Below are 26,652 nucleotides of genomic sequence, written 5' to 3' on the forward strand. Positions count from 1 at the left end.
AAATATTTACCAATACAGACCTTTTGTCTGACTCCATGTGGCTAGTCTCACGCATATTATTTTTACAGTACGTTCCCACGACTTATTAGTAGCACAGGCACACAGGACAAAAAAAATCCAAGCGCAGCAGGAGGAAAGGAACTTCCACATGAGGCATACATACAAATACTTTTACATTAATATATGTAAACAGTCTTCCTGTTTTATTTAAAGTGAATTTCCTTTGTGCTATAAAGAAGCAATGAGGGTATTTCACAAAACTACATGCTGCTACAGCAAAAGTTTGCCCTACATACGTAAGCCCTTCTCCTCAGAAAGGACCTTTGAGATTGCTATTTCAGGTTTGTTCAGATTGCTATGGATTTACATTGGCGGTGGTGATGAAAACAATTATATCTCTGTACCAATAAATACCTGAAATGGTAATGCTTGCTATACTTTTTTTTTTTTTTTTTTTAAAATAGAACACCTATCTGTTATAACACTTGTACCTTCTCAGACAACATTTTAAATTGTTATTTTAAAAGAATAAATAGAGTTATTAGATGAGCACGCATAATAAATCCACCCAAGCTAGACTTTTTGAATGGTTTAAAGCTACCACACACCAAAGCACCATCCTCTCTGAGAACCTGTTACTTTTTTTTTGAAACTGTTACCGATTGAATGACAGTTTGTATTCAGAAATGTCTGACCAGGCCACATGTCTCACCGATGCAGTGAACAGGTGCACAAAACCCATTTCTTAAAAGATTTTATTGGAAGACATACCTCAGGTGTAATACATACAAAAGAAAAAAATGGTGAGATGCATGCTTCCAATGCCTATTCAAAAGAATGTTTTTTTTTTTTTTTTTAAGTATCTAGTTTTAGGTATTTTTAGGCCTTGCCTGAGTCACATTGTAGGTGTAACTGCCTCCAGTCCCTTCCCCATTTCTTTCTCTCTCTCAGACGGAGCTCAGCTCTATGCTGTAGGTAGCTTGTCCCCAGTCCTGTCTCCAGTCCCCACCAGCCCGCTGCTTTGGATGGACTTGATTTCTTTGTCATGTCTGGGCTGTAAATGGGACCTGCTGCTATCCCTGTCCTGCTCAGAAACAGTGGGACCGTACCCTGGCCAGTGAGGGCACTGCCTGTGCTGCTGTCACCTTTGACTTGCCTTCTGCCACGTCCTGCTCCTGCTGCTCCCTGACATCTATCAAGTTGTCTCTGTCAGGAATGACTCCTGCAAATTAGCCTTCCAAAAAGTAGAAGCCTGAGAGTTCCAGAAATTATTACCTGGAACTCTTAACTATATAAGGAACATTGTTACTGAGAGAGTGGATATGTGACACATAAGCACAAAAAGTCACTCACAAGTCCAGTAATTACTACAACCCTTGTCCTTGGATCTCAAGAGTATCTCAGATTTCTGAGTCTTCATCTACTCTTTACATTCCCCAAAGCTAGAATCTTTTAAAGCTGCTGCTAAGCTCCCAGTATGTCCCTATTTTGCAAAAATAATTAAAAAAATAAAAATGTATAAGACACCTGTAGTCATGACTGATCGAACAGTCACTCAGAACAGCTTACAGATGTAAGTACAGCAAGATGCAAAGTAGTGACAAGAAGATTCCCCACCTGCCTCACCTTAAGCTAGCCTTAAGACTTTAAAAAAGATATCAAAAATCTCAAAATAATCTTGATTGACATACATGCCTGTAAAATGATGTAGCAAACGTTAGTGTTTTTTCAAACTTACTCTGCATTTCAAGTAATTCTTTCAGTGCCTGTGTCCACTGGTTACACAAGTTCTCATCAACGCACCAAAACGTCACATCTCTGCACCACCAGCGGTGATTTCGGGCTTTTTTCACGTAATACACTATTAAAAAAAATAATAATAATAAAAAAGAAGAGGTATGATGAGACAAAATTCACCAAATGTTTGGTGAAATGACATGCATTTCAAATAGATCTCACAAATATGTGACTTTTTAAAGAAGTGCTAGCTAACCCCTGCTAACAAAAGGATTCAGAGCATCAACAGTAGAAACAAAAAAAAAAAGTGAAAACATGCTCTATGTCCTTCCCTAATATCAGATACTCAAACATAAACACTTTTTAAACCCAAGGCAATCCATTCTCCATAAATTGATTATAAACATACAAGAGTTCCGAGCTTGTATAGATATTTTTAGCCATATTGAAATCTGCAATGTCTATGTGATCTAAAAGGCCATAAACTTAAGATAAGCCAAGATGTCATAATAGCTCCCATCTAACCAACAGAACAGGGTGACTTTAATTGCAGAAAGCTGAAATTTGAGAAAAAAAAAAAAAAAAGATTAAATCTTCTTGCACGTTAAGAACTAGGTTGGTGAGATCAGCACACTCTTACTTTTCCATCTGCAGTATCATCAATCGTTACTAGACTGCTTGAAAGACAGAATTTACTACTGTTTCCCCAAAACAATCAGAATGTTTTTTTGGCACTTTGCCTTATGAATGCAGTCAGTAACACAAAGAACATTTACGTGCACACATTCTGACAGTTAGGAATAATAAAAAAAAAAAAAAGAAAAAACACACAAAACCAAACAAAAACAAAGCAAAAACAAACATTTGGTCTCATTTTTCCAGCTTTTCTTCTGATTGTCTAGTCAAGTAGTATAAAGCAAGTGTCCTACTGCAGATCCATTTAGCAGCAGAGATGTGAGACATTAGCTGGCACTTCAAAATATGTTCTTAAAGGAAGGGTTCAAGTTCTCAAACAAAGGACCTTTAAATGTATACTGGAAGATTTTTTATTCACATTATTTCTGTTAAAAATATTACTCATTCTGAAGTTTACTTTTCAATCTGCCCTAAAATATCTCCAACAAGGTAATTAGCACACGCACCCTGAGACTGTATCTGCCTTACCTGTGAAAGAATGCGGCTTTGCCAATTTGTGCCATTTGCCAGTGTTACGCTGCTTCTTGTTCAGTTCACTTTCTTCTACAGCAATGATCTCAGAGGTTGGTACAAAATAGTTTTCTGTGTGAACACAAGACCTTACACATTTACATCTTAAAACAGCACCTGAATGTTTATTTCTACATATGATGTAGATGTACAATTAGAGTAGCTGCTTATTAAGCACAATCAAGAGCATAACTAGAAATTTGCTGAACATTTCCAATTTCCCCTCTCATTTACTCAAAGTACATCATCAATAACCACCTATGAACTACTTCAATTAATGCTTAAAGTGTCTACGATTTCTGAGAAAGCTATATGTTCTGAGTATAAAAATGTTTTTGCATGAAGCCAAAATCCAGTAACATTGCTTTCAGAGGAAGGAAATTGCCCCTTCAGTGACCCCTAATCCAGACAGTTGAGTGAATAGCACAAGCTATTTCAAAGAACATGCAACTAAATCAAGCAACAGAGAAACTACAAAGGCTATTTGTTATTTTCAAGTAAGTAGCTGTCTTATGAAAGAAGGGTGTTCATAAGAATTCTTAAGTCTTTAAATCCCACCAGGCTTTTAAACTTCAAGACCTCCTAAGAAGCAAATTCTAGATGTTCTGTTTATGTACTGTTAAATATATTTCCCTTCCATAAACTTTAAAAGTAATGTTTTTCAGAATTAAAGGCCTCTTGTTCTTAAATTATGAAAGAATTTCTTCTACCCGCCATTTTTTTCCTCTCATTGTCCCTCAACATTCTCAGTCTTCCTGACTCCTGCCAAACTGAGAATTTTGTCTCATTTTCATTACCAATTTCAAAATTTCTCTACTTTTACCTCTTATCTAAAAAAAAAAAAAAAAAACCACAACTGAAGAGGAACTGAAAAAGCACACTGTGTATTTTTATGCAAACAAGTGGTGCACAAACATATACACACATATAATTAAAAAATTATGTATTATTATACTTTTTACTATATAAGGGATTGTTATATTTTCCATATGTAGACAGATATAAAGAGATATTAGACAAAAAACAAACGCTAATACTGCTTGTTGTTGTTACTAGCTTTTACCCTGTATTCCACCTTTCTTGCTACTTTGCACAAGTAGTATGGTGGTAGTAAGGAATGTAAAAGAAGTCAAACTTTTCACGAGCTCTTTACCATGCTGACGACAATTCATTTGCTACTATTTTTTTTCCTCTATCCTATTTGTCAACAGCTCTTCTCAGTTGTGGTGTGCTGTCACATTCTACTGAGAGCTTGGGATTATACGGTCAAGGCTTATTTCCCTTACAGGTGTTTTAGTATGCAACTCAGTGTATATTCCTATAGGGTTTGTATTCTTACAGAGATTTGAAGATTGAGTCCAAAGACATGCTTAGTAGTCTCCAACTTTACTGTGAACTATTTTATGAGTACCTTCCTTCAGGAAACTGGCCGTATTCAAATACTTTTCACTACTTACAAAAGAAATTACAGCTTATAATGACTGCATTTATTGTATTTAAAGCATAACAGGGAAATGCAACAAACATAGAATCTCTGTAAAGATATAAGAGCAAAGACAAACTCACTAAAAATATTCAACATATATGTAAATATCACACACATACATATGTAGGACTACATCAAGTAGTTAATATTGGATATTAACAATTAATTGGCCTTTCTGATATTCAGAGCAAAAATCTGCTTGTTTTTAGGAATCTTGATATGATTATCCACTTAATGTTTATCCAAGTAACAACATAGACTAGAAGGAACACTAAACTAAGAAAAAGGAGCAGGTGCTTTAACCTTTCTTTTTCTAGATCTGTTTTTAGTTCTCATTTTTCTATCAGCTATGCCACCTATCCATACGTCAGAATATGAAAGAAAGCTCATTACATTTATAAAGCCTGCACTTCAGTAACTCATTTTGATGTTGCTCACAGATATGCTACGGAACTGACAACAATTAGATCAACATTTAAATGACAATGCTGTAATGAACATTTTGATAAATAGTTTTATGTGCTGGATACTTATTAGTATGTATGCTAGGAGCAGGAACAGAAGTCATTGTTTTATTAGGTACTTTCTGTATTTAAATAAAATAATAATAAAAAGAAAGGTTTCCAACTGTACAAATAGCAAACTTTAAAAAACACCTCCAAACCAGTATTACTGAAAGCATTTCTTTAGAGCATGTACTTTAGTACATGTTGCATAATGTATATTAACAACCCTGGACCTTGAAACCAGTCTTACAAAGCCCTCTTAGTTCTTAAGATGCATTCTCCACCTGAGAATCACAACTCTGTAACTCCTACTTTTCTAGCAAATCTCTTTACAGATGTGTCAAAAAATGCAAATAATAAACGTCCCAGTTAAATACGTGCATTTTTTAACCTTACGCCACAAGAGTTACATACCACTGAAAAAGAGGTTCCTGAACAAAAAAAAAATATGGAAAAACAAAACAAAACAAACAACAACAACAACAAAAAAAAAGCATGACCTCACCCTCCCTCTGTAAATCTTTGAGTTTGGAGAAAGTCTTTGAGAAATTTCTCTTCTGTGAATGCCAGCAATGCCCCTCAGTACTATCTGACACTGTGCAAACACCAAGCAGCTTCATTGTCCTGACAGAATTCACTAATTTTAATTAGTCAAAAACATGCACTCCATAATACAGTAATTGCAGGGGGCCAGAAAGATACAAAGCTCTCTCAAATATAAACATGTTATTCAGAACATTCCCTACAGCTTAGGAAAACAAGGCTTGAATGCTACAGCATTTATGTTTGAACAGAGCTCAAGAATTCCTATCAGCCCAAATCACAGAATGGTTAGGGTTGGGAGAGCCCTCTGGAGGTCACTTGGTCCAAGCCTCTGCTTCAGGCATGGTCACCCAGACCATGTTGCCCAAATCCACGTCTAGGTGGCCTCTGAAGATCTCCAAGGGAGACCTCACAGCCTCTGTGGGCAGCCTGTGCCAGTGCTCGGTCACCCGCACAGCACAGAAGTGCTCCTGGTGTTCACCTCCCGTGCCCCAGCTTGTGACCACTACCTCTTGCCCTGGTACTGGGCACCGCTGGAAGACTATTCTCTAATCCCTTCATCATTTTGGAAGCCCTCCATTAAACTTATTCCAGCATGTCCATGTCTCTATTGTACAAGGGGACCTAGAAGTCGATGTGGTACTCCAGTCGCAGCCTCATCAATGCCAAGTAGAGGGGAATCATAGAATCACAGAAGTTAGAGTTAGAAGGGACCAACATGGTTTATCAAGTCCAACTCCTGATGCCACGCAGAACCACCCAAAAATCAGGCGATGTGTCTTGAGAACTTTGTCCAAATAATTCTTGAACTCTGGTAGCTCAGTGCCATGCCCACTGCCCTGGGGAGCCTGTCCCAGTGCCCGACCACCCTCTGGGTGCAGAACCTTTCCCTAACCCCCAGCCTGACCCTCCCCTGTCCCAGCTCCATGCCGTTCCCTCGGGTCCTGTCGCTGTCCCCAGAGAGCAGAGCTCAGCGCCTGCCCCTCCGCTCCCCTCGTGAGGGAGCTGCAGGCCGCCATGAGGCCTCCCCTCAGCCTGCTCTGCTCGGGGCTGAGCAAACCCAGGGACCTCAGCCATCCTCATGCATCTTGCCCTGTAGGCACTTCACCATTTTCATAGCCTTCCTCTGGACACTCTCTAATAGTTTTAGAGATAATTTCTTATACTGTGGCACCCAGAACTGCGCACAGTGCTGGAGGTGAGGCTGAACAGCACAGCACAGAGCAGGACAATCCCTTCCCTCGCCCAGCTGGCAGTACTGGGCCTGGTGCACCCCAAGGCACAACTGGCCCCGTTGGCCAAACAGACTACAACAGGCAGACAACCATCTTCCCACCACACTGTCTGTGCCACTCATTGCTCCTTGCTCAGTGCTCTCAGAGTCTGAACATTCTTCTTTTGAAGTGCAAACTCACATCAGCAAAATACTGTGTTAGATGCATACTACTTCTCCCCACGTTAAACAAGTGGAGAAAAAAAAAACCACAAAACTGTAAGGTAAACATTCTGACTAGGTTTGCTTTGTGAAAATAGGAACTGAAAGTTGTAGTGTGTTTTTGACTGTTAGAATGGGGTTTTAGTGCGTCATCTCTGTCTGTCACTCCCCCAGAACGCTTCCTGAGTTTACAAGCAAAGTCGTTCAGAACCCAAGTCAAGATTTATTCATTCACTACAGCCAACCACGTATCCTACCGGTCAAATTCTCTCTAAAACGTTAGCTTAGTGTTTCAGCATGCAAAAAAGAACACCCACCAAATGTCTGCGAGTATAATATTTAGTTTATTACGAAGTAATCAGCCCCGTGAATACGCCGGCTTTCAGAATTAATTTTATAATAAGCCTACTATTTTAACTTAAAAATATTAATGACTAAAAAGAAAGAGTATTTTTTTAGTCACTTTGAAGACTAATTTAATGTTATTTACTGTTACAGAAAGACAGCATGAATAGTAAGTTATCTTATCCCAAGTTTAAGCTTTCCTTTCACCTAAAAGCCAGAAAACAAGAAAAATAAAGTTTTCCATCAGAAGGTAAATTGCATTACATTGATAATACACTAGAAAAAGTTGTGTCAAATAAAGATCAGAATATGTGAAGATGCTGCATAGGGATGGAGAGCATAATTACATAGAATTCACATCCTTAAAAAATAACAAAAAAAGATGAGGAAACAAAAAAAGGGAGTTGTGATTTAATTCAAAGTGATTTAATTCAAAACTGGAAAAGTCACTGAAAAAGCTGAAGGCCGCAATCTCACAAAATACAGTCATGCATGCGCGCCTGTGTATATACATATAAACAATGACTGAAAAGAAACAATGACTGTCAGGCCTGTTATTCTCCACATCCTACCAGCTCAGTCAGTGAAACTGCCAAGAAATAAACATGGTTCAGATTTCCTTACATGCCTACTGCCAGCTGGGAACAACTGAGGAAAGATGACTTTGACTAAGGATGTATCAACGCACTACAGGTGCTGAACAGACCTAGTTTCCAAGTAAGCCCACCTCTGTTGTTTCTGTACTGTGTTTATCAAACTGAGCATTCTCTAGAATCCACATCATCAGAATGGCATCAGTCTGGTTAACACTAGTATTGAGGCTTCCTCGAGCTGTTCTTTTGGGAAAAATGCTGAAAAAAAAAATGGGCCAAGGGAGGATTCTGAAGGAAAAAAGAAAGAAAGGTTAAGAGCACACAGTAAGGGAAGGTACACAGTCCAATGCCGACTTTGATCATCCCTTTCCTTCCTGTACTTCACAAATAAAAAATAGAAAAATGACTAATGAATCTTATTCTGTTTACACTACCTTAGAACTAGCCAAGACTTAAATCATTAAAGTATATATATACAATAGATAAACTACAAAATTTAGTACGCCACTTTTTAACTGTGTTACTTGAAAAAAGAAAAAAAAAAACAACACAAAAAAAACAACACCCCACAAATTGTGGCATCAACATGAGGAAATAATAAAACAATATAAAATAATTAATCACCACAGCTTTGCATAAGCTACTTATGATTTCCAACTACGTCTTATGTACTAGTGTTCCAAAGTTGAAAAAGAAAGCTCTTTAACAAGCTTGAAGACAAAGACATGTCTAGGAAGAAAAGGTGTATAGCTAGAAGTAACTGAGAAACACATGAAGAAAAACCTTTTCATTCTAAGTTCAAATGAGTCTAACCAAAGAACAGGAAATGGGAACCTCAGCACTTGAAAATATGATACTGTTAAACAAGGCCTAACAGGAGGAAGGAAAGTAAACATTACTTAGGAGTTAGTTTTAAAAACATACCATGGCTTGAACAAGCATGCTATGTTTTTATCTTCTCAGTGACAGCATTAAGTATTGATTCAGCAGAATTATTTTATTTCTTCACAAAAGACATCTTGACAATGTTTTTTTCAAAACAAACAAAAAAATTATATTGTTGTGCAAAGATGGAAAACCGCACGATCTCCCCATATTCTACGAAACCACATCTTCCTAGACAACAGAACAAAGTCTCTATTGTTTCTCATCTGTTCCTGAATTTGGATGCAATAACGAAGAGGTAAGTACTTCAGTACTTCTACAGTACGTCTAACTACAGTTCTAGTTCCTTATCTGTGAAAGTCTGAAAAGCTTGACAAAATATATGCTGAATCATTTTAACTCAAGCAGTTAAATGCAAATGAGCAATAAACACTCAAAATATAAGCAGCTCTGAGTTGTTCTGTTTAAAGAAGACTGTTTCAGTGCAATAACTACCTATTCAACAAGAAGAAAAAAAATAAAGTATGCCTATACTGCATAATTAAGTCTGTATTTAGGCATACTGTAAAGCAGTCACGTAGTCAAAGGCTAAATGGATGAAAGATATCAATCTTGGTCAAGCTACACCTCTGAAATTATATGCTTCTAACTAACCATCTTCCATATTATAAAGCTTATTTATATACCGTCATGTACATTGCTCATGTTTCCAAAATAATTGCAGAGAACACAATGAGCCATCCCAGGTCTTTAAAAAGCTGAAAGACAGGAAGGCAGCAGAAATATAGAACCGATGATACTAAAGTGCAAGCTCGGGAAACACATGAATTAATCAGGGCTTTTAGACTACTTCATTTATTGTATTGTTCTCTACATAAATTATAGCTGTGCTTTCAGAACACTTAAGCATTTCTATTTCTTCTCCCACTCTCCCTTTTCTCTTCTCAATCTATATCATTTTCCAAAATCTTGTAAATAGCTGTGTTACAGGACAGCAACTGCACTCAGTAACCAGGCTTGCCACTTAAGGAATCTCCAACTGAGTACTGCTTCAGAAACCAGCTCAAAAAGAGCCTTGTTTATTATTATGTCCCACTCTCCTTCTACTACTCCCAGCATTCCGACATCCACATTGGAGCTGGCTTCAGGACAGGCTCATACTTGGTTTGGTCCACCAGCAATAAATCAGGAGAACTTGTTTATAAGCACTTGTAAACCTCAGAGGACTAATAATAGAGCTAGTGGGATTTTGTGGCATTCATTCATGGTCTGAGGGAAGTTACCATACCGTGGAGTGGAGCTGCCACTGAGCTTGCTTTAGGCCTGTAAGGCAACCAGTAACTTCAGAAAGGATTTTTAGAATGATTTTACACAATTCAACAGAATTCTCTCCATAGCAGGGGCTACTTTACCTTGTGGGACCAATTGTCCCCAGAAGGCTTTGAAACGTTGTATATTGCATTCAAAATCCAGATATCTTCCTCTACAGGCATTTTATTCCATGAAACTCAGCAGATTAAAAAAAAACAAAACACTAATTTGTCTGCAAAGTTTTGAGTTCATTTCGTGGCACATCTCAAGTAAGTTTCAAATTACCTTTTTCAGCAGTACTGCTGAACAAATGCTAGAGTACGTCAAATTGTGTACACACAACAGGAAGGGGACAATAACAAAAGTGTTTTTAAGTTATCACGAATAAGAGATACATTTAAAACGGGACTGATTCTCAGTCATGTAGAGTGCAACATCAAATTCATACAATTCTTTCTAAGTCCTCCTCTTTGTCCCATCTTTTTCCAAAAAGCCTGAAGTCAAGAAGATATTATGACAGAAAAAAAAGCAAAAAAAAAAAAAGCAGGAAAATACTTAAGCACATACTAAGAAGGGAAGAACTATTTTACTGTCTAAGTCTGTGAACTTCCCAGGAACTGGAGACATCTACATTTAACTTATGATAAACTTCTAGTTAACCTTTCTATCATTCACTTAGTTCCTCTCTCTGTCTGTCTCAGTTCCTCCACCTCTAAAATGAAGATGACTCCGGTTTTCCACTCTATAGCAGCTACTGCGAAGAGAAGGACATGAAACATTTTCACATATACACTTATCATGCTAGCAGGGCTATAAGACTATTGGGAATAATAAGTATATAAAAACCACAAGGTTAAAGAATCTGATAAAGGAAATAGAGAGCAGGAAGCTTGATCTACTTCATGCAAAGACATTTTCAGAAGTCATCTTGAAATTTTCTCAGGCATTTTGGCAGTCACCTCTCCCAGTTGCAGTTTTGTAAATCAGCACTGTTCAAACTGCACAAACGGGGAACTACAGACAGCTTTGTTACCGCATTACAAGCTATGAGCCTGCAATAAAAATTTCCCAAACAGGAACTCAGAAAAGTTAAACTTTCTTTGGAAGTTTCCACGAAGCCCTTTTGAAAGGGAGTTGCTTCAGAAATAACTAATTTGGAAAAGACAAAAATACCTGAAACACTGTTTCAGGCTGAAAGTTTTTTTTTAAGCTGTAACTAAGTCACGTAGGTGAAAAAAGTCACTTTTAAAGTTCTGTAAGTGCACGGTGTTGTACTCTGATGCAGGTACAACCTGAAGCCGCCGTGCTGCCACAGCACCAGGGAACAATGGGCTGACACTGAACTGGTTTCCTCACCCAGCCACAGGGCCGGCTTTTCTCCCTTTGTTACCCCAAGCCCGTTCTCTGCTTGTCCCCTCCGCAGAGCCGGCAGCACCCACGTGTACGGCGCCGGGCTCAGCGAGCCGGGAGGGCACAAAGAGCCCGGCTCGGCCCCGCGCTGCTCCCCGAGCGCTCCAGGGCGGACTCTGACCCCCAGACACTGCCTCTGAGGACACGGGGCCGCGCTGCCCGGCCGCCTTTCCCCTTCACGAAGCGAAGGGGCTCGGCACGACGCAGCCCTCGCCACCCTGGCTGCAGCCCGGCAGGTGCCCCGCGGCCCTCCCGCCCCGCCCCGCTCCGCTCCCCGCTCACCTCCGCCCCGCCGCGGGTGGCGCCAGGCCAGCAGCCCCCGCTCCTGGTCTAAGGTGACCTCCGAGCAGCGCTGCCCCAGCCCCAGCGAGGACACCAGGCGGGGCGGCCGGCCGGCCGGCAGCTGCCGCTCCATGGAGGGAAGAGCCGAGAGCTGCGGGGGCCCGGCGCGGCCCGCTGCGGAGCGGGCGGCGGCCGGCCGCGGGGCGAAGCCCGGCAGCTAACGGCGCCCCTCGGCCGCCGCTACCCGGCCCCGAGGCGGGGCGAGGCGTCAGCGCCGACGACAGAGCCGCCGGGCCGGCCTCCGAGCGCGGGGCGGGGCGGAGGAAGGGCCCCGGTGGCCGGGCCCCGGCACCCAGGCCTGGACGCCGAGGCCCCGGCAGCGGCTGTAGGGGAATGGTTTTTGGTTTTTTTTGCGCAATAAAGCTCGTGGGTCGTGCTGCTGGTCTGCGCCGTGTGCTCGTTCCGAGCGGGGATGGAGCGCTGCTCGAAGTGAAAGTGAAAATGTGTGCTTGGAGAAGGCGCCGGAGCTCTCAGGATAGCCCTGCCTTCCTCTCTGTGCATGGAGTTTGTGTTTTACTTCAGGGTTGAGTGGAGCGTGCTGGAACCGAGTCGTGCTGTTATAATGTACAGAGATCATCAAGCCCAACTCCCAGACCGCTTCAGGGCCGTCCCAAAGTTAAAACCTATCATTAAGAGCATTATCCTCTTGAACACTGACGCATGACACATCGATGACCTCTCTAGGAAGCCTGTTCAAGCACCTAAACAAACCTCTTAAAAAGGAGGTTTTTCCCAATGTCAAGTCTGACCCTCCCCTGATGCAGCTCTGAGCCATGCAATGTGCCCTGTCACGAAACACCAGGGACAAAAGACAAGCAGCACCATCTCCACCTCCCTTCCTCGGGATGTTTGAGAGCCATGCGGTCACCCCTCGACCTCCTTTCCCCCCGGCCTGACAAACCCCGTGTCCTCAGCTGCTCCTCACAGGACATGGCTCCTAGCCCTGCCAATAACCGGCCTGTTGTTGGCAATAATTCAATAGGATTAAACTCCTGAGCCTTTGCTGCCCTTCAAGTCCTCCACGGTGTCATTGAACCTCATCACTGTAAGCATCAGCATCCTACTCAAAATACTGGCCAGAGTGACAGGCAGTTTTTTTGCCTCTGACCTTACTCCAGACCTGATTCTGAATATTTTCCACAGACTTTAGAGAAAAAATTCACTGGTGTGTTCTTGTTTGGGCCAGTGCTCTGCTTCACAAAGGATGACGCAGAGATGCTCCAGCTGGCTTTGCTCAGAGCCAGCCCGGGTCTAAAAAGCTTGAGCTTGAGCAAGAGCACTTGAACTCTGCTTTGAACCTTGTGATGTACTCTCATTTCATTTCCTGAAAACAAAAGAACTAGTCATTGTCATCCAAATTATGTGTTTGGGATAGTCTTGAACAAGTATGTGTTTCATGTCTGCTTGTCATCTTGTATCTTGATTGTTGCAACATCCTTTGCTCTGACCTTGAAAAACATGATGTTGCCAACTTTATTTTTGTAAGATACCAAGCTATCCCACCCTCTTCCATTCTGTTTGTATCAACTGTATTGTCCTTTACATTTTGGAATCCATCCCCCCACAAACACCCAAACACCTGTAAAGTTCTTTATGCTGAGGCTTAAATTAAAGCTCACTTGTTGTGAAAGTCTGTTGTGAGCATTAGTCAGCCAAATCCACTGGTTAGCAGCCATTAACGTCCCACTGGCTCTTCGCATTGTGCCAGCTACATCAGCTGTTACCATTTCTCCTACACCTGGATTGTAATATCCCTGGGCCAGGAACAGTCTTTTTGTTTTGGATAGTACCCTATCTAGCTAGCTTCATTCCCATTATTTGTGCCCATTTCTACAAGCCACAACAGCAATGTGAAAACCACAGTCTAGTGCTAATACAATGCAACAGAGCCTCTTTCAGTGTTGACCTCCTCAGACACACACCAGGAACTAACGGATCATTCATATAATGCTGCTTATTTAAAATATTATGCAGGGGTACTTATTTCTAATTTTAACACTGAGCAAATTAAATCTAATCTTTTATAGTCTACAATCACCTGAATCAATATTCTTACACTGTGACCCATGCTAGCTGAAGAGGTAAAAAGTTTATTGTTTTTACAATTCTTGCCTATGATTATTTCTTTTAGTTCTTACCAACTTGCTTACCATTTTGGGGTTAGCTAATGCTAAAGCCTTCAATTGTAAAACACAGAATTGATAAAATATTCTCAGCTCTCTTTAAAGTCTATAAGGGTGTGTTAGCATCACTGGCAGGCCCTCCAGCACTCCCCATCCACATTCCTTATTTGTTTAGATAAGGAAAAGTCCCTTATTTCTTGCTTGTACACCATTTTAGCATAATGGTGCTTTGGTCCATGGTTTGGGTTCCCTCTGCACTGCTACAGGGATGTTGAGCGGGAACTCTTAACAGCACCGTGTTTGCTATGCTCTGGCACTCTCTGATAGTTCCCTGAACATCAACGTTTGCTTTTGCCCTTCAAAAGTAATGCTCAACTACAAGGCAACACAATGTTTTGTTGTTGTTGTTGTTGTTGTTGTTGTTGTTGTTGTTGTTGTTGTTTTGTTTGTTTGGTTGTTTTGTTTTGTTTTTCATTCAGTTTTAGCATTTTATGATTTCCTTTTCTGACTAGAATAGAGAAAGAACTTCTACTGACTTTGTGGGCTGAAGCATGCATGTGTCAATTATTGTTTTGCTGCTTATTATATAAGCCTACAATTACCACTGGGACAGAAGAGCAGATGCAGTGATGCCAGTAAACTGCAGGATTTATAGCCTAAAATCTTGCTCTGAAGACAGCTGATGACAGGGTTCCACCCTGAGAAATAGTATGGTTGCAAATGACCTCACTTTGTTCGCAGGTCTGTAGAGGCCACAGGAAGGGCTGCAGTTAACTCAGGAACAATCATACCTTGCATAGCAAGCACCATTCACAATGTCAGTGGAAAAAATGCAGGAAGGTGACACAAGGTAACTTACAAGGTAACTTACCAGGTTTATACAGACTCTATGACCCATTTATTTTATATGTACAGCAAACAACATAACTTTTAAAGCTGCCTTTCTCTCCCCAGTGTCTGATTTTATAATAGGTCGTTTATCTCTATAAAAAGTTCTTACTCCAAGCAACTTTATGTTGTACTGAAGAGGATCATTACATGATAATATAGGCAATCAATTAAGGAAGTCTTCTAACCAGGTACATCTTTCTAATCAACAAGAGCAGACAGGTGCTCTTCAGTGTGACCTGCATTAACAAAACATTGATTTAAATCATTACGAACTCGAGCTAAGTTGCAAAACAGTAATCTGGCTTTCTTCCAACTCTTTTGGAGGTTTACTTATTAAGGACCTTGCAACTAATTTTTTCCACAAGGGACTACAAAGCATGCCCTTTGTAATACCTTGGCAGAAATAGAAGGTACTGTGTTTGACATCTTATCTAAGACAATGGAAGGTCTAAAGTGAAAAAAGTATATATATAAACTATTGTAACTAGGGTGAAAGCTGGATAACGGCCACATAAGTGCACCAGTGATCATATTTTTATCAATCTACTCAGTTCTGTGCTGGAAGCAAGAGGGAAGCACAGTTTTTTACCAGGAACACATTGATAACTATAAAATATTTCTTTCCTTCCATAGAAAGAATACCCTAAGAAAGTTTCTAGATAGCTGCTTGGGAATTATCTTTTTTTTTTTTTTTTTTTTTTTTTTTTTTTTTAATATCTCAGTGCATCTCCTCAGGAAGATTGAAGTACTTACACCTGAATCAAATTCTGTTCTCAAGTACACAATGCAAGTCCCAACAGAACACCCATACACTCAGAGGCCACATTTGGCTATTGGAATACTTTCAGAAAATGGAAACTAACAGACAAAGGCAGTAGAGGACAGGAAAATAATTCATTTTGAACATCAAAATACTGGGTAATGGTCTAATTCCCTTTCAACTCATCAGCAAACAAATACTAAGGAGTGAGTGGAATATTCTTACCACTGTTCCAAAGAATGACATCACTTTCTCTGGAAAAATACCTGAGCTATTTTCAAGCACTTCTATGCTTATATCATAAGTTTAAATTACTGTTGAAAATGATCTTGAAAAAGCAGTCTTAAAGGCTTGTCAGAAAGGATGATTGCAGCCTTTATTCACTCAAACTAAAAGGTAATTGAGAGAAAGTTGTTGATACACGGGAGGGAATGGATCCAGAAGATAATTTTTCTCATGAAGGGAAATGTCACGTACTATTCCTGAACCATGGAAATTTACAAATTCTTTCCTTTCTTCCAAAGCTCCAATCTATCTCCATATTCTCTGTATAAACTACCTGTCATTGTGAAAAATACTAAACATGGTTTGTTTCAAGCTCTTATAGCTGTGTCTCCCACCTAGACATATACACAGAAGTATTTTACTACCTGTATTTTTTTGATTACCTCCTTGTCCCTATTTTAATCATTAGCCTCAATTGGACTCCCTCAGGAGCTGTGAAACCCCCCTTATGTCCAACATCATCCTTTAAGAAGCAATGAAATTACAAGTAGATTTTCCTTGCAGTGCTTATAGGCAAGGGTAACTGAAGAAACAGAACTGAAAAAATGCTGGCAATATTCAAATGTTTCTTTCTTCTGTCTACCACTCAATTTTATCAATTTTTCTAATAAAATAGCATGCTTCTATCTGAAAACTATGTCTTGCAGATGTCTCCAGTCCCTCAAAGCTGCTCTTTACTAGGCCCAGGTAGAATTTGCCTGGAGCATGCCTGTGTGCAGTTTTGTAAAAAAAGCAAAAGAAGAGCTCAAAGAGACAGTAACTCTGTGTGGGCAGACAATATTTCATAGTTCAGGTATTATCAAACTACATATCAAGTTCAGTAGTAACCTCTACCACACATACAAACTCTGAGTATATGAAAAATAAGATTTTTTGAAGGTTTATAACCTTGCTGGGGTATTTACAGGACATGTGTGTGCCAGTGTCGTGACACTTGGCAAATTCCAAGAGTGGGCTCCAATCTATGCATTAGAAGAGCTTCAGGATGAAAGAACTGTTCATATAAAAAATCCTGCTATCACCAAAGCAACGCCTTTTCTCCTATCCTCATTTTTATACCCCTGGGTTGAGCTATTTTAACTTGTATTCCTTGATTCTCTCAAGAAAAGCCTATTTCCAGAGTACTTCTTTGATGCTCTGCTTTGGTAGGCAGGGCTCTAATCCATATCAGCTGTAATCCATGTCAGGCTTACACCAGAGAGTGTGGCCTTCATAAACTAAAGTAAGACTACTTTCTATTTAAGATGGAGAAACATATAGTGAAGTGACTTTAAGGTAGAAGAAGTGAGTTTTTTTTTTTTTTTTTTTTGTAGAAGAAGGGAGTTGTTGTTTTTCTTAATTATTTTTTAGTATCTTCAAATGCTAATGCATAGTCTCCTGGATATAGGTTTGACTTAATCCACGTGATTTAATTAATGATGTTACTTTCCATGGTTAGTACTATCTTAAAAGAATACAATATAAACTTGAAGAAAATGCTTAGAAATGCAACTGAAATTTTCTTTCAAATACTGAGATTCTGAATGATCAGATCAAAGATAGATTGGAACAGTTTGTTTGAATAGAGTAATTTTCACTTTGATTGTTTTTCAGCTGAATACCGAAGCAAAGATGATGACAGCTGGTATGAAGTTGTCTGAATCAGTGATCGTGGAACGCAGATACTTGCCAATACTTTGCATAAAATCTGCAAAGCAGAGCTATTTCTGCACTATGCCTTTTGACATCTCAGCAGGCATGTGGACTTGAAATGGATTTTTCTCTTTCTAATATTCTGGTATCAAAATAAGATGGAAAGAACAGAATATGAAATCAGACACAGCTACCCAGAAATGAGGGCAACAGAGAACAAAGAGGATCTTCTCATAACTGAAGTTAAATATTTAATTCTAGCAAACAAATATAATTAAGGAACTTTGCTGTAGCTGACTTCATTCTTGTTCAAAGGGAAGCAATCATGCTGGGGATAATTTGGAATATGTTGAAAAGAAAATTCAAAAATTGAGGAGTAACCTGGTAAACATTTGTAATCTGCTTGTCTTGCCTGACAAATGGCTGACAAATTAATTTGAAGCACGCCATCTTAGAGGAAACATTTTTAGAGCTGACTAGTCTACATGTCATTCTAAATATAATTTATAGAAATTTTGAAGAAAGTGATACATTTTCAAATGATTGCACAGGGTTTTGTTCAACCAGCTCGTTTAGTCAGAACTATGAATCAAATTTCACTGCAAAGCTTTGAAAAATCAATCATATCCAAACTATCTCCAGACTGTTTAATGCGGATAGTTTTGCAGAAATCATGACTCAAAGACATAATTCTAAATCACTGTAGATAAGAAATGACAATTAGAAGTAATCTGTGTTTTGAAAAAGAACCTGAGTGCAAAGGAACCATTCAAGCCAATTGCTTTTATGGTTGTATCTATAAGAACAAGCCATCAGGAAAAGAGATTACATTGTTAATAACAGATTCTTTCCCTTGATTAGAAAAGGAAATGTAATAACGAGCCTTGAACTAATAATACATTCATAGTAGATTAAGCTGTGAGAAACTTCCACAATTGGATGGGTGTAAAATGAAGAGCCAAAACAGCAACTGTAATAGAAACCGGAGAAGTATTGTGATGAAATAAATATTCAGTCTGAAATGGACTTGTACAACATTTCATCCTCTTGCTGTTTTTAGCAAATTTTGAGACCGTGACTAGAATTCCTAGGACAGAAACTAATGTAATGCTATGTATGTCTTTCACAGCCAGCAACCACTGGCTACTGAGAAAACATGTGCGACTTACCCGCTATACCATATGGTTGATAATCTCAACATCACAAATCAATCTGGCTTTGGAAGGAAGCGTTTTGAAACACCACAGGATAGAACATAAAGTGGGGAAAGAGGAATAGAGAAGTGCTCTGTGGACTTACTCAGTACAAGCCAGAAACTCAACTGTAGGCTTAGCAGAAGCTGACAGTGCCCAACTATAAACAGGACAAGAGTAGGAGGTAAAAAACTACATTTTCCCTTTTTTCCCCAGCACAAAAACACCACACTCATGCACCGTTTCAGTAGACAAGCAATATTGTGTGCAGCTCTAACAGCACCCAGGAGAAGCACGCATTGCAACGGCAACAGCAACATAGCTTCAAGTTGTGTTAGAAAATACAAACTGCTCCTGCGTAACTGAATCGATGCCAACACGTCTCTCCAAAAACTATCAGATAAAAAGCAACATGACTAATGACAAAGTAAAACTGAAGAAAGACATTACTTTCTTTCCCTCACTGAGAACAATTATGAGTACAAAGTGTATGTGTGTGCATGGTGAAAAAACATTTACCTGAGCTTCCAAACTCACTGGGTGATAACGATGGTAACACCTCAACCACTGCTTTACACATCACAGTAGTTAAGGTATAATGCAGTTAGACTTCTTTAGAGACTGAATTTGCTAATCCTAAAAATCTTTCTAGTATTCTTTGTACTGGTATTCTATTTTGCTGTACAGTGAGTATGGTATATGCTTGCTTTCACAGAAAGTATTGCCTCCTATAATTGGTTTCAGGTATATGAATAAGTAACTTGCTCTTTGGACAGGTATAAACACCTGCGGGTAAAGCAAACTTAAAAGTCCTCCCCGTCACTGCCCATCCCTGCCCCACTTTCTGGACAGACACTAAAATGCATTGTTTGGATACACGGCATACTCGGAGTTCATTGTTCAAAACTCTAGTTTTTTGTTTGATTTTTTTTTTCTTTTCTTCACATGTGGGTGGTGAATCTGATTGTGTACCATTTGCCAAAAACAAAGTGTCTAATGCCAGTCAAGAGGCCTTTAGGTAGCCAGGATGTCTGTGTGGGACAGGTAGACATGACACAGGACCTCAGAAAAGACCCACATCTTCTGAAGCAGCAGCTGGAAGCTAGAGTGGATACACTACAACATTTAAAATAGAACCAATTGCCAAGATTTAAGCAAATGAATGCCATTCCTCATGTTTGACAAGTCTTAAACAGGGAGACCTCAAAGTTTTGTCACATAAATACTGGGAATAATGTCCTAAATATGGGAACTTCTAATCATTTAGACACTTTCTTCCTGCTGAAAGTGCAATCTGTAGATTACAGTGAATAATGCTAAGGCTCCTTACATCTCCCGTCTGTGAGACTCAGGAGACTGACCCTGGTTTAGATGTCAGCCAGTTTCCTGCACCAAATTTCTCCACTACATAGGTGGCTGAATGCTCAGTGTAAAGCGACAGACACAAACTGGAAGACCTTTTGGTGGCAGAGTCCACAAATAAGTAAGAAACCTATCTATTGCCCCTGAAGACCACTGCAGCCCTTTTGGATCAACATTTCTGGTTTAGTTTCCTTCCAAACAGAATCTGCTTCATGGGAACCACAGCTGTCCTCAGAACTGAACTGAAACACAGCAAATGGAGACAATCAAGGGATTTTCTTCAAAACTGAATTACTGCTGTGATCCAAATTGCTAATGTATTCCTGGTTACACTGTAACTAGAAACCTTAGATCTGGCCCAGGGTCATCAGGACAGACTGCTTTTATAGTTTTATCATCTTCACTGCTTGGTGAAATAGCTTCGGCCACTTAGAAAGCATTATCTTTAAACGAAATGAACAAACAAACAAAAAAAAAACAACTCTCCCGTCTTTACTGGCCTTTGAACTTCAAACGAATTTCCAGGCTTCAAATCTTCCTGGGCATCTGGCAAAAGATACCTCCTTTGTATCAAAGGCGTTAGAGCAACTCAGAGTTGATGGCCTTTACCTGGTTTCATGACTATGTTTCAAGTTCCTGCTACAGTAAAAACATTTAAAAACAAACAAACAAACAAACAAAAACAAACAAACAAACAAACAAAAAAACCACGACCCCACAAACCAAACAGGTTTCAAGCAAAATGATGGCTGAATTATAATGGCCTTAAACTGATGTAGATATAGATGTATCTCAGTGCTGTCAAGAGACAGCAGCTAGTGTAGAAAACTTTAACACCTAATAGAAATATTCTTTTTTTTTTTTTTTTTTTAATACTTTTACAATGGTGAAGCTATTATCATGCCTAAGTAAATCTTGCATTCAACCATCTGGGAGTGAATCTACAGAGACACCCTCTGTAGCATCAGTATTTGGCTGTGTAACTTACCTCATGATTTGTTCTTCCCCTGACCCACCTATAATACAAAACCCTTCTGCTTATTTATCCACTTGTACCATAAATATTTACAAATACTCTTCTCCAGCACCTTGTATAAATCACATAGAAACTCTGATTCTTTTCACGTCTATTTTTATTGGACAGGTATCTGTTTTAATGGACAGCAATGAAGCAGCAATTCTGTGAAATCACAGTATTTTTCATCATTATCATGATCTCAGAGTCAAGGAAGCTGCTGCTGCAAGGGCTAGGGGCTAACACACTGACACCTGTGCCCACGAACCAGGAGCATCAGATGGCAGGGTGCATTCAGCCAGGAGTGCTCCCAGGGTATCTCTGAAGTATGATCATATCATCCATCCTCCTTTTCACATGTTCCAGCTCCCGCTATTAAAATTGCTTGGGCTCTTACGCATCGTCTATCCGAACCACGCCTACCACTCAGTGCTTTGGGAACAATAAGCATTTAGCCAACCTGACTAAAAGCAGAAAGAGTCCATACAGAGGTTTAATACATGTACCATTACATTAAGAGCAGGCACACAGAATCCTCTCATGGCAATTTTCCATGAGTGGAAATCCATGGGTGGATGTGTTTTTTATTTAAAAGCTTTGACTCCTACAGGAGTAAGAGCAGTAGTGCTGTGTCACTTTAATTTGGTCAGGAAGCTACTTTTACACTGATACAGTAATTAAACCCCATAAGCACATCAAATTTCACGTTTATGTCTACCAATGAATTTGAAAGACATAATTTATTTTCTACTTTAGCACATGATCTTTTATTGTCCTTGGAGTCATCAATATTTGAAAGCTGATAGTAAAAGCAGAAAAACATCCTACAAACTAAATATCTTGTTTACAGGAGGCTATTAGTGCATAATCAAATCCTACATGATTTTTTTTTTTTTTTTAATTTTTGTAGACTGGAATAGTTCAGAAATAAATGCTATTGATTGTTTCAGTGCACTGCCTAGCAAAAATGCACAGAATAGCACAAACAATGCAGTCCCTAAGATGCACTCACCCCATTTGTTACTGTTCATTTTGGTTCATTTTGGTTGGCTCGGAATTCTATTGACCTTTCTGGCATCTGAGGGCTGCTATCTCAAGCAGTCAGGTCCTTCCATCATGCTCCAAAATCCAGCCCGTATCTGAGTAGCCAAAAGCCTTCGTCAGATCAATGGATGTTCATCAGATTTTTTTTTCTTGCAGATGCAAAATGATGCAACGTTAAGAATATTTCCATGGCTCGTCAGAACATGTTCCAATTGCAGAAACTTTCTTCATCTTCTTACAATATTTCAGGATGTTTTACATGAATATTTTTAATCATCATATTATTTAATTCCTCAAGCTGTGGTGCAGTTGGCCTCTGAATATGGTTAAGCACTAGTCTAAACTGCAGCAGTGTAACTGCCAAGAGAAACCAGGGGGTGCTACCTTTGACACCCACATTAATTTTGGACAAATGCAGAAACCACCAGTCCTACCAAATTTGCAATCTACTATCAACTCTTATACCTTTTACTGCCATTATCGTGTGTTAGTCCCTACAATGCCCTGAGCCTGGCCTAGAATAAACAATATTAGAAACAACAAACTGATGAAAAATGAATAATCAGGTTGGAAAGCAGTTTGTACTCAGGCTTTACAAACAGCTTTTTATTACTAGGTATTAAGCAATTATGCATGAATCAATACGTAGTATCTCCTGTATAAAGAGATTAAAAGCTTCCCCTTCCATACAAAATGCAATTTTCAGCTACGGATTTGTTTTCAGCCCACTTCTGTAGGGCCACGAGACCAGAAATGGGAAGACACAATATTTGTGAAAATTCTAATGTGAGAAAACAAGCATCCCCTGCCTTGATATTAAAAAAATGTAGCAAAAAGGAACAGCAATGCTGCGCATCACTCAGGGCAGATGACTTTTATATTGAAGTCCTGGAAAGAAATTAATCATTGCTATAAGTGGGCAGAACACAGCTGGGAGTGGCTGAATTGTGTTTGTAGCCGAGGAAAGCTGAAGAGCACTCTGTGAAGCAGCTCAGCTGGATTCCTGAGCAGTGAGAGGCTGCTAACCATCAGCGTTTTCAAACACCGCAGCGGTAAAAGCCCACCAAACGGCTGCAAGGAAGTGTTTGGTCTCAGGCCCAGTGGGAATTTCCTCAGCTTTCAAATAGTGGGGGCCCTATGCCAAGATCCCCGCAGCACTGCTTATCTTGAAAGTAAACAGCCCAATGTGTTTGGCACCGGCTTTGCTACTGCCGTTCCAGCAGCTTTTATATGGTTTGTACGGGCACAGCTATCACAGCGCTGGAATTAGGAAGGATCCTTTTTTTAAATCAAGGTTCTTTTGCTAAATTTCCAGAAAGCATGTGCAGGGAAGATACAAACTGACAAAAATCTTAGCCATAGATAAACTAACATACAGAACTTTTAGTCATCTCAAGCAGAAATCCCTCTTTCCGTTGTCCACCTACACCTAAGTGCAACACTTCTGGATGTCAGATGGAGTAGGGTGTGCTTTTCAGTAGGGTATGCTTTTCAAACTTCATGAAGGACCAGCTTTCTCCTTTCACGGATTCTTTTTTTTCCAAGATAATCTTAAAGCTCTCAATGTTGCAGTTACTGTAATAAACATAATAAGCTCCTAATGCACTTATGCTGCTGCCAAAGTAGGTAGGTTCCAAAAATGCGGACTCACATGAACTGCCCAGTGACCGTGCTGACATGAAAACAAGTCAGGTTCAGACATCAGGCCAGAATGCTGTGATCTTCAGCTGACTGACACCTGGACATGCTGCAAAATGATAATTGGCTTGATCCTTACGAATGAGATTAGTAAGCCATCAGAGCGCTGAGCAGCACCAACTCATACTCCAACAGCTGTTTTGCTGGCAGACTCCAGGGAGACCTCTTATTATAATCTCATAATGAGGTATTAATAGCAACCTCAGGAGACACTTGCTCTTTCTTGAAGAGGCATTATCTGTAACTACAAAGCCCCATTTATTCTCGTGAAATGGATAGAAACACTGGTGACAAGGAAGGCGCTCCCTGGGTCCTCTTCTGCAGGTGGGAAGACCCTCCTGACCTGTGTGCTTCCTTCTGACAGGAGACATTGCACACTGAAAGTACAATACTTGGCCAACAGTAAACTAAAACCAAGACAGTGGGCTTTGATGCTGCTTTCATACAAGGGAGAGTAAAAGGAATTATTATTTTTGTCTGTTTAGATTGATCCCATAGGAAGTAGCAGTGAGAGCCACTTACACAAACAGTGATGCTACAATGAGTTCATTTCATTACATGACAGAGGATAAATGAAGTAGACTAATTGTAACAGAAAATAACCCAGTCATGAAGCCGAATCATCCCTCTAAAAGCACACAAGACTACTCCTGTGGATGCTTTAAAAGTTATCAGAATATTCCAAAGGAAAAAAAAAAAAAGTCTTTGGTCAAGCTTCCAGTCCTTAAAAACCATGGGATCCGTATGTGAGCTGTTAATAAGAACCAGTGTTTCTTAGAGCAGCATGAAACCCTACCACCTAGGTTCAGTTTCCTCCAGGCACTGTGTATGTGCCCATGGAGGTGTGCCTGCCAGGGAGAAATCTATAGCAATGCCGTTCAGATGGGCAGGTGGCAATGGAAAAAAGGCTGTGTGGAAGGAGAAACACTCAGGGTGCCAAAGATGCCTATTGCTGGCTCGTGTCTCCAGGACTTCTCCACCTTTAAGAGGTCTCTCAGATATTGATCTTTTTTCCTTAGTATGAAAGGGACGAACAATTCCCCTGAAGTTCACAGGAGCTGATGAATGCTATGAAAGGCTTTTCACAACAGCACTGACAAAGTTGCTTGCCTGTTTCTTCCGCTAGAAGAAAAGATCATACGGCTTCACTGCTGGAAGAAACAAAAGAGCAAACAAACACTGAGCAATTCTTTTAAGGTGAAGTAGGTACTCAAGCTGCAAATGCATCCCAGATGTAGAGGACCTGATCTTTTCCATATGAAAGCAGGTTCTGCTTTGTTTAGGTTTGAAGAAAAAAAGATGAAGCAGGACTTATGTCAATTATGCCGAAGATCTTACAATTCAAATGCAGCAATCAATGTTTCAGTAGCGGTATATAACAGTGAAGCTAGAATGGATATGAGTTCTATTTTTTGGCACCCCAGAACACAAGAATGAACCAGGGAACATTTTTGCATAAATTTGACCTGAATAAATATGATAGAAGTGATTTGATACTGTTAAGCTTGCCTCTTGTCAAGGCAGATATGCATACTGTGATAACACCAAAAAGCAATTTCTACTAAAACAATTCAAACTACTTCAAAACTGCACTAGGTACTGTGTTTTCATCAACTAGAGTATAAACAGACCATTAAAAGTCAAAAGTTATAAACACTTTTTTTTTTATTACCGTGAAACTGATGGTAATGATGGACATGATGCCAAACCCTCCTTTTTCCCTGTTCCTTATTTTTTGAGGTTACTGGAGTCATTATTTTCTCCCTCAACTAAAAAACACCTTCACAAAAATAATTGTCAGTGGGCATCCAAACCCTCAAGTTGAGTAATTTAGGACTCAGGCCAACAGCAGGGTTGAGTGAAGCTGCGGGAGGATTGAATGAAGCTGCAGGAGGATTAAATGAAGCTGCAAGGTGATATTTTGCCATCAGATGACAGGATGCTTATACTGCACGACAGGACATCCACACAGTCCTTCTGCTAAAGCCATCTGACGGCATGAAGAGGACAGAAACAGTCTAATGGTTTGCCCAGCCCTTCTGAAAATCCATTTCACTCACCAGTCGTATAATCCTTGATTGTTGTATACTAATTATGACATTTTCCAAAGCAACGTGGCTTTAGCGCTCTGAACAACTCTAATCTCTTCTTAGGCTTGTTTCTCAGCGGAGAGCTGAGCTCGTTTCAATGGAGATCTGATTCTCGTGCCTTTCACAACGCATTGACCCACAGGCACGTGGCTGTCCTGGTCTGTCCCAGCTGGAGATGGAGGCGGACACGGCCAACAGCACTGGCACTGAAATCTGGCATGGAAGGCAGCTGGGACTGAGTGAAAGGACCGGAGCACAAAATTCTTTAGTAGGGAAGCTCCTGGGAGGCTGCGAGTCCTTGCACTCTGTGCCATGCGGAGCTTCCAGGGGTGTGCAGTCATACAGTGCTGGGCTTGTCTGGTATCAGAAGCAGGAAAAAAGCTAAAATCTTTTCCTCCCTTCCCTGCTGAATTAATTTGTATTTGAAGCACTTCTTTCACAAATATGCTATTGAAATACCTGAAAGGTTGAAGACTCACGTGGACAGAAGGTGCAATTTTTCTTGTTATCTGAGGTTGGCAGACATGTTTTTACAAATGAATCAACTCAGTTTCCAAGGCAGAGAGACAAATCGGGTCCCTGGAGTTTCACACCACGAGAAATGCTTTGGAAAGTGTTCCAACCAGTCCTTTATCAAATATTGCCGTGGGTTTGAGCCAGCAGCTCCTCATCAAAGTATTGATCTTTCGCTGGCGTTACAGCATCTTGTTGAGACAGTGACATCATGTTTCCAGCAGAGCCAAGGGCACCTCAGCCCCTC

General features: G+C 40.0%; 1 protein-coding gene across 2 annotated transcripts in view; it reads right to left on the bottom strand.

Annotated features, from left to right (window-relative positions):
* CERK (ceramide kinase) overlaps positions 1–12,023 on the bottom strand; it is a 46,807-nt gene extending 34,784 nt beyond the window's left edge. The window contains exons 1-3 of one of the 2 annotated variants that reach the window (XM_072032926.1): positions 11,740–12,023; positions 2,902–3,015; positions 1,739–1,861 (exon numbers count right to left, since the gene is read on the bottom strand). In XM_072032926.1, coding sequence (XP_071889027.1) covers positions 1,739–1,861; positions 2,902–3,015; positions 11,740–11,872 — 370 coding nt within the window. In that variant the 5' untranslated portion in view covers positions 11,873–12,023. The remainder of the gene's footprint in view (positions 1–1,738; positions 1,862–2,901; positions 3,016–11,739) is intronic. The other variant, XM_027458721.3, reaches the window with a different exon arrangement.
* Positions 12,024–26,652: the final 14,629 nt, after the last annotated feature.

The sequence above is a fragment of the Anas platyrhynchos genome, chromosome 1 (assembly GCF_047663525.1).
Source record: "Anas platyrhynchos isolate ZD024472 breed Pekin duck chromosome 1, IASCAAS_PekinDuck_T2T, whole genome shotgun sequence".
Lineage (NCBI taxonomy): Eukaryota > Metazoa > Chordata > Aves > Anseriformes > Anatidae > Anas > Anas platyrhynchos.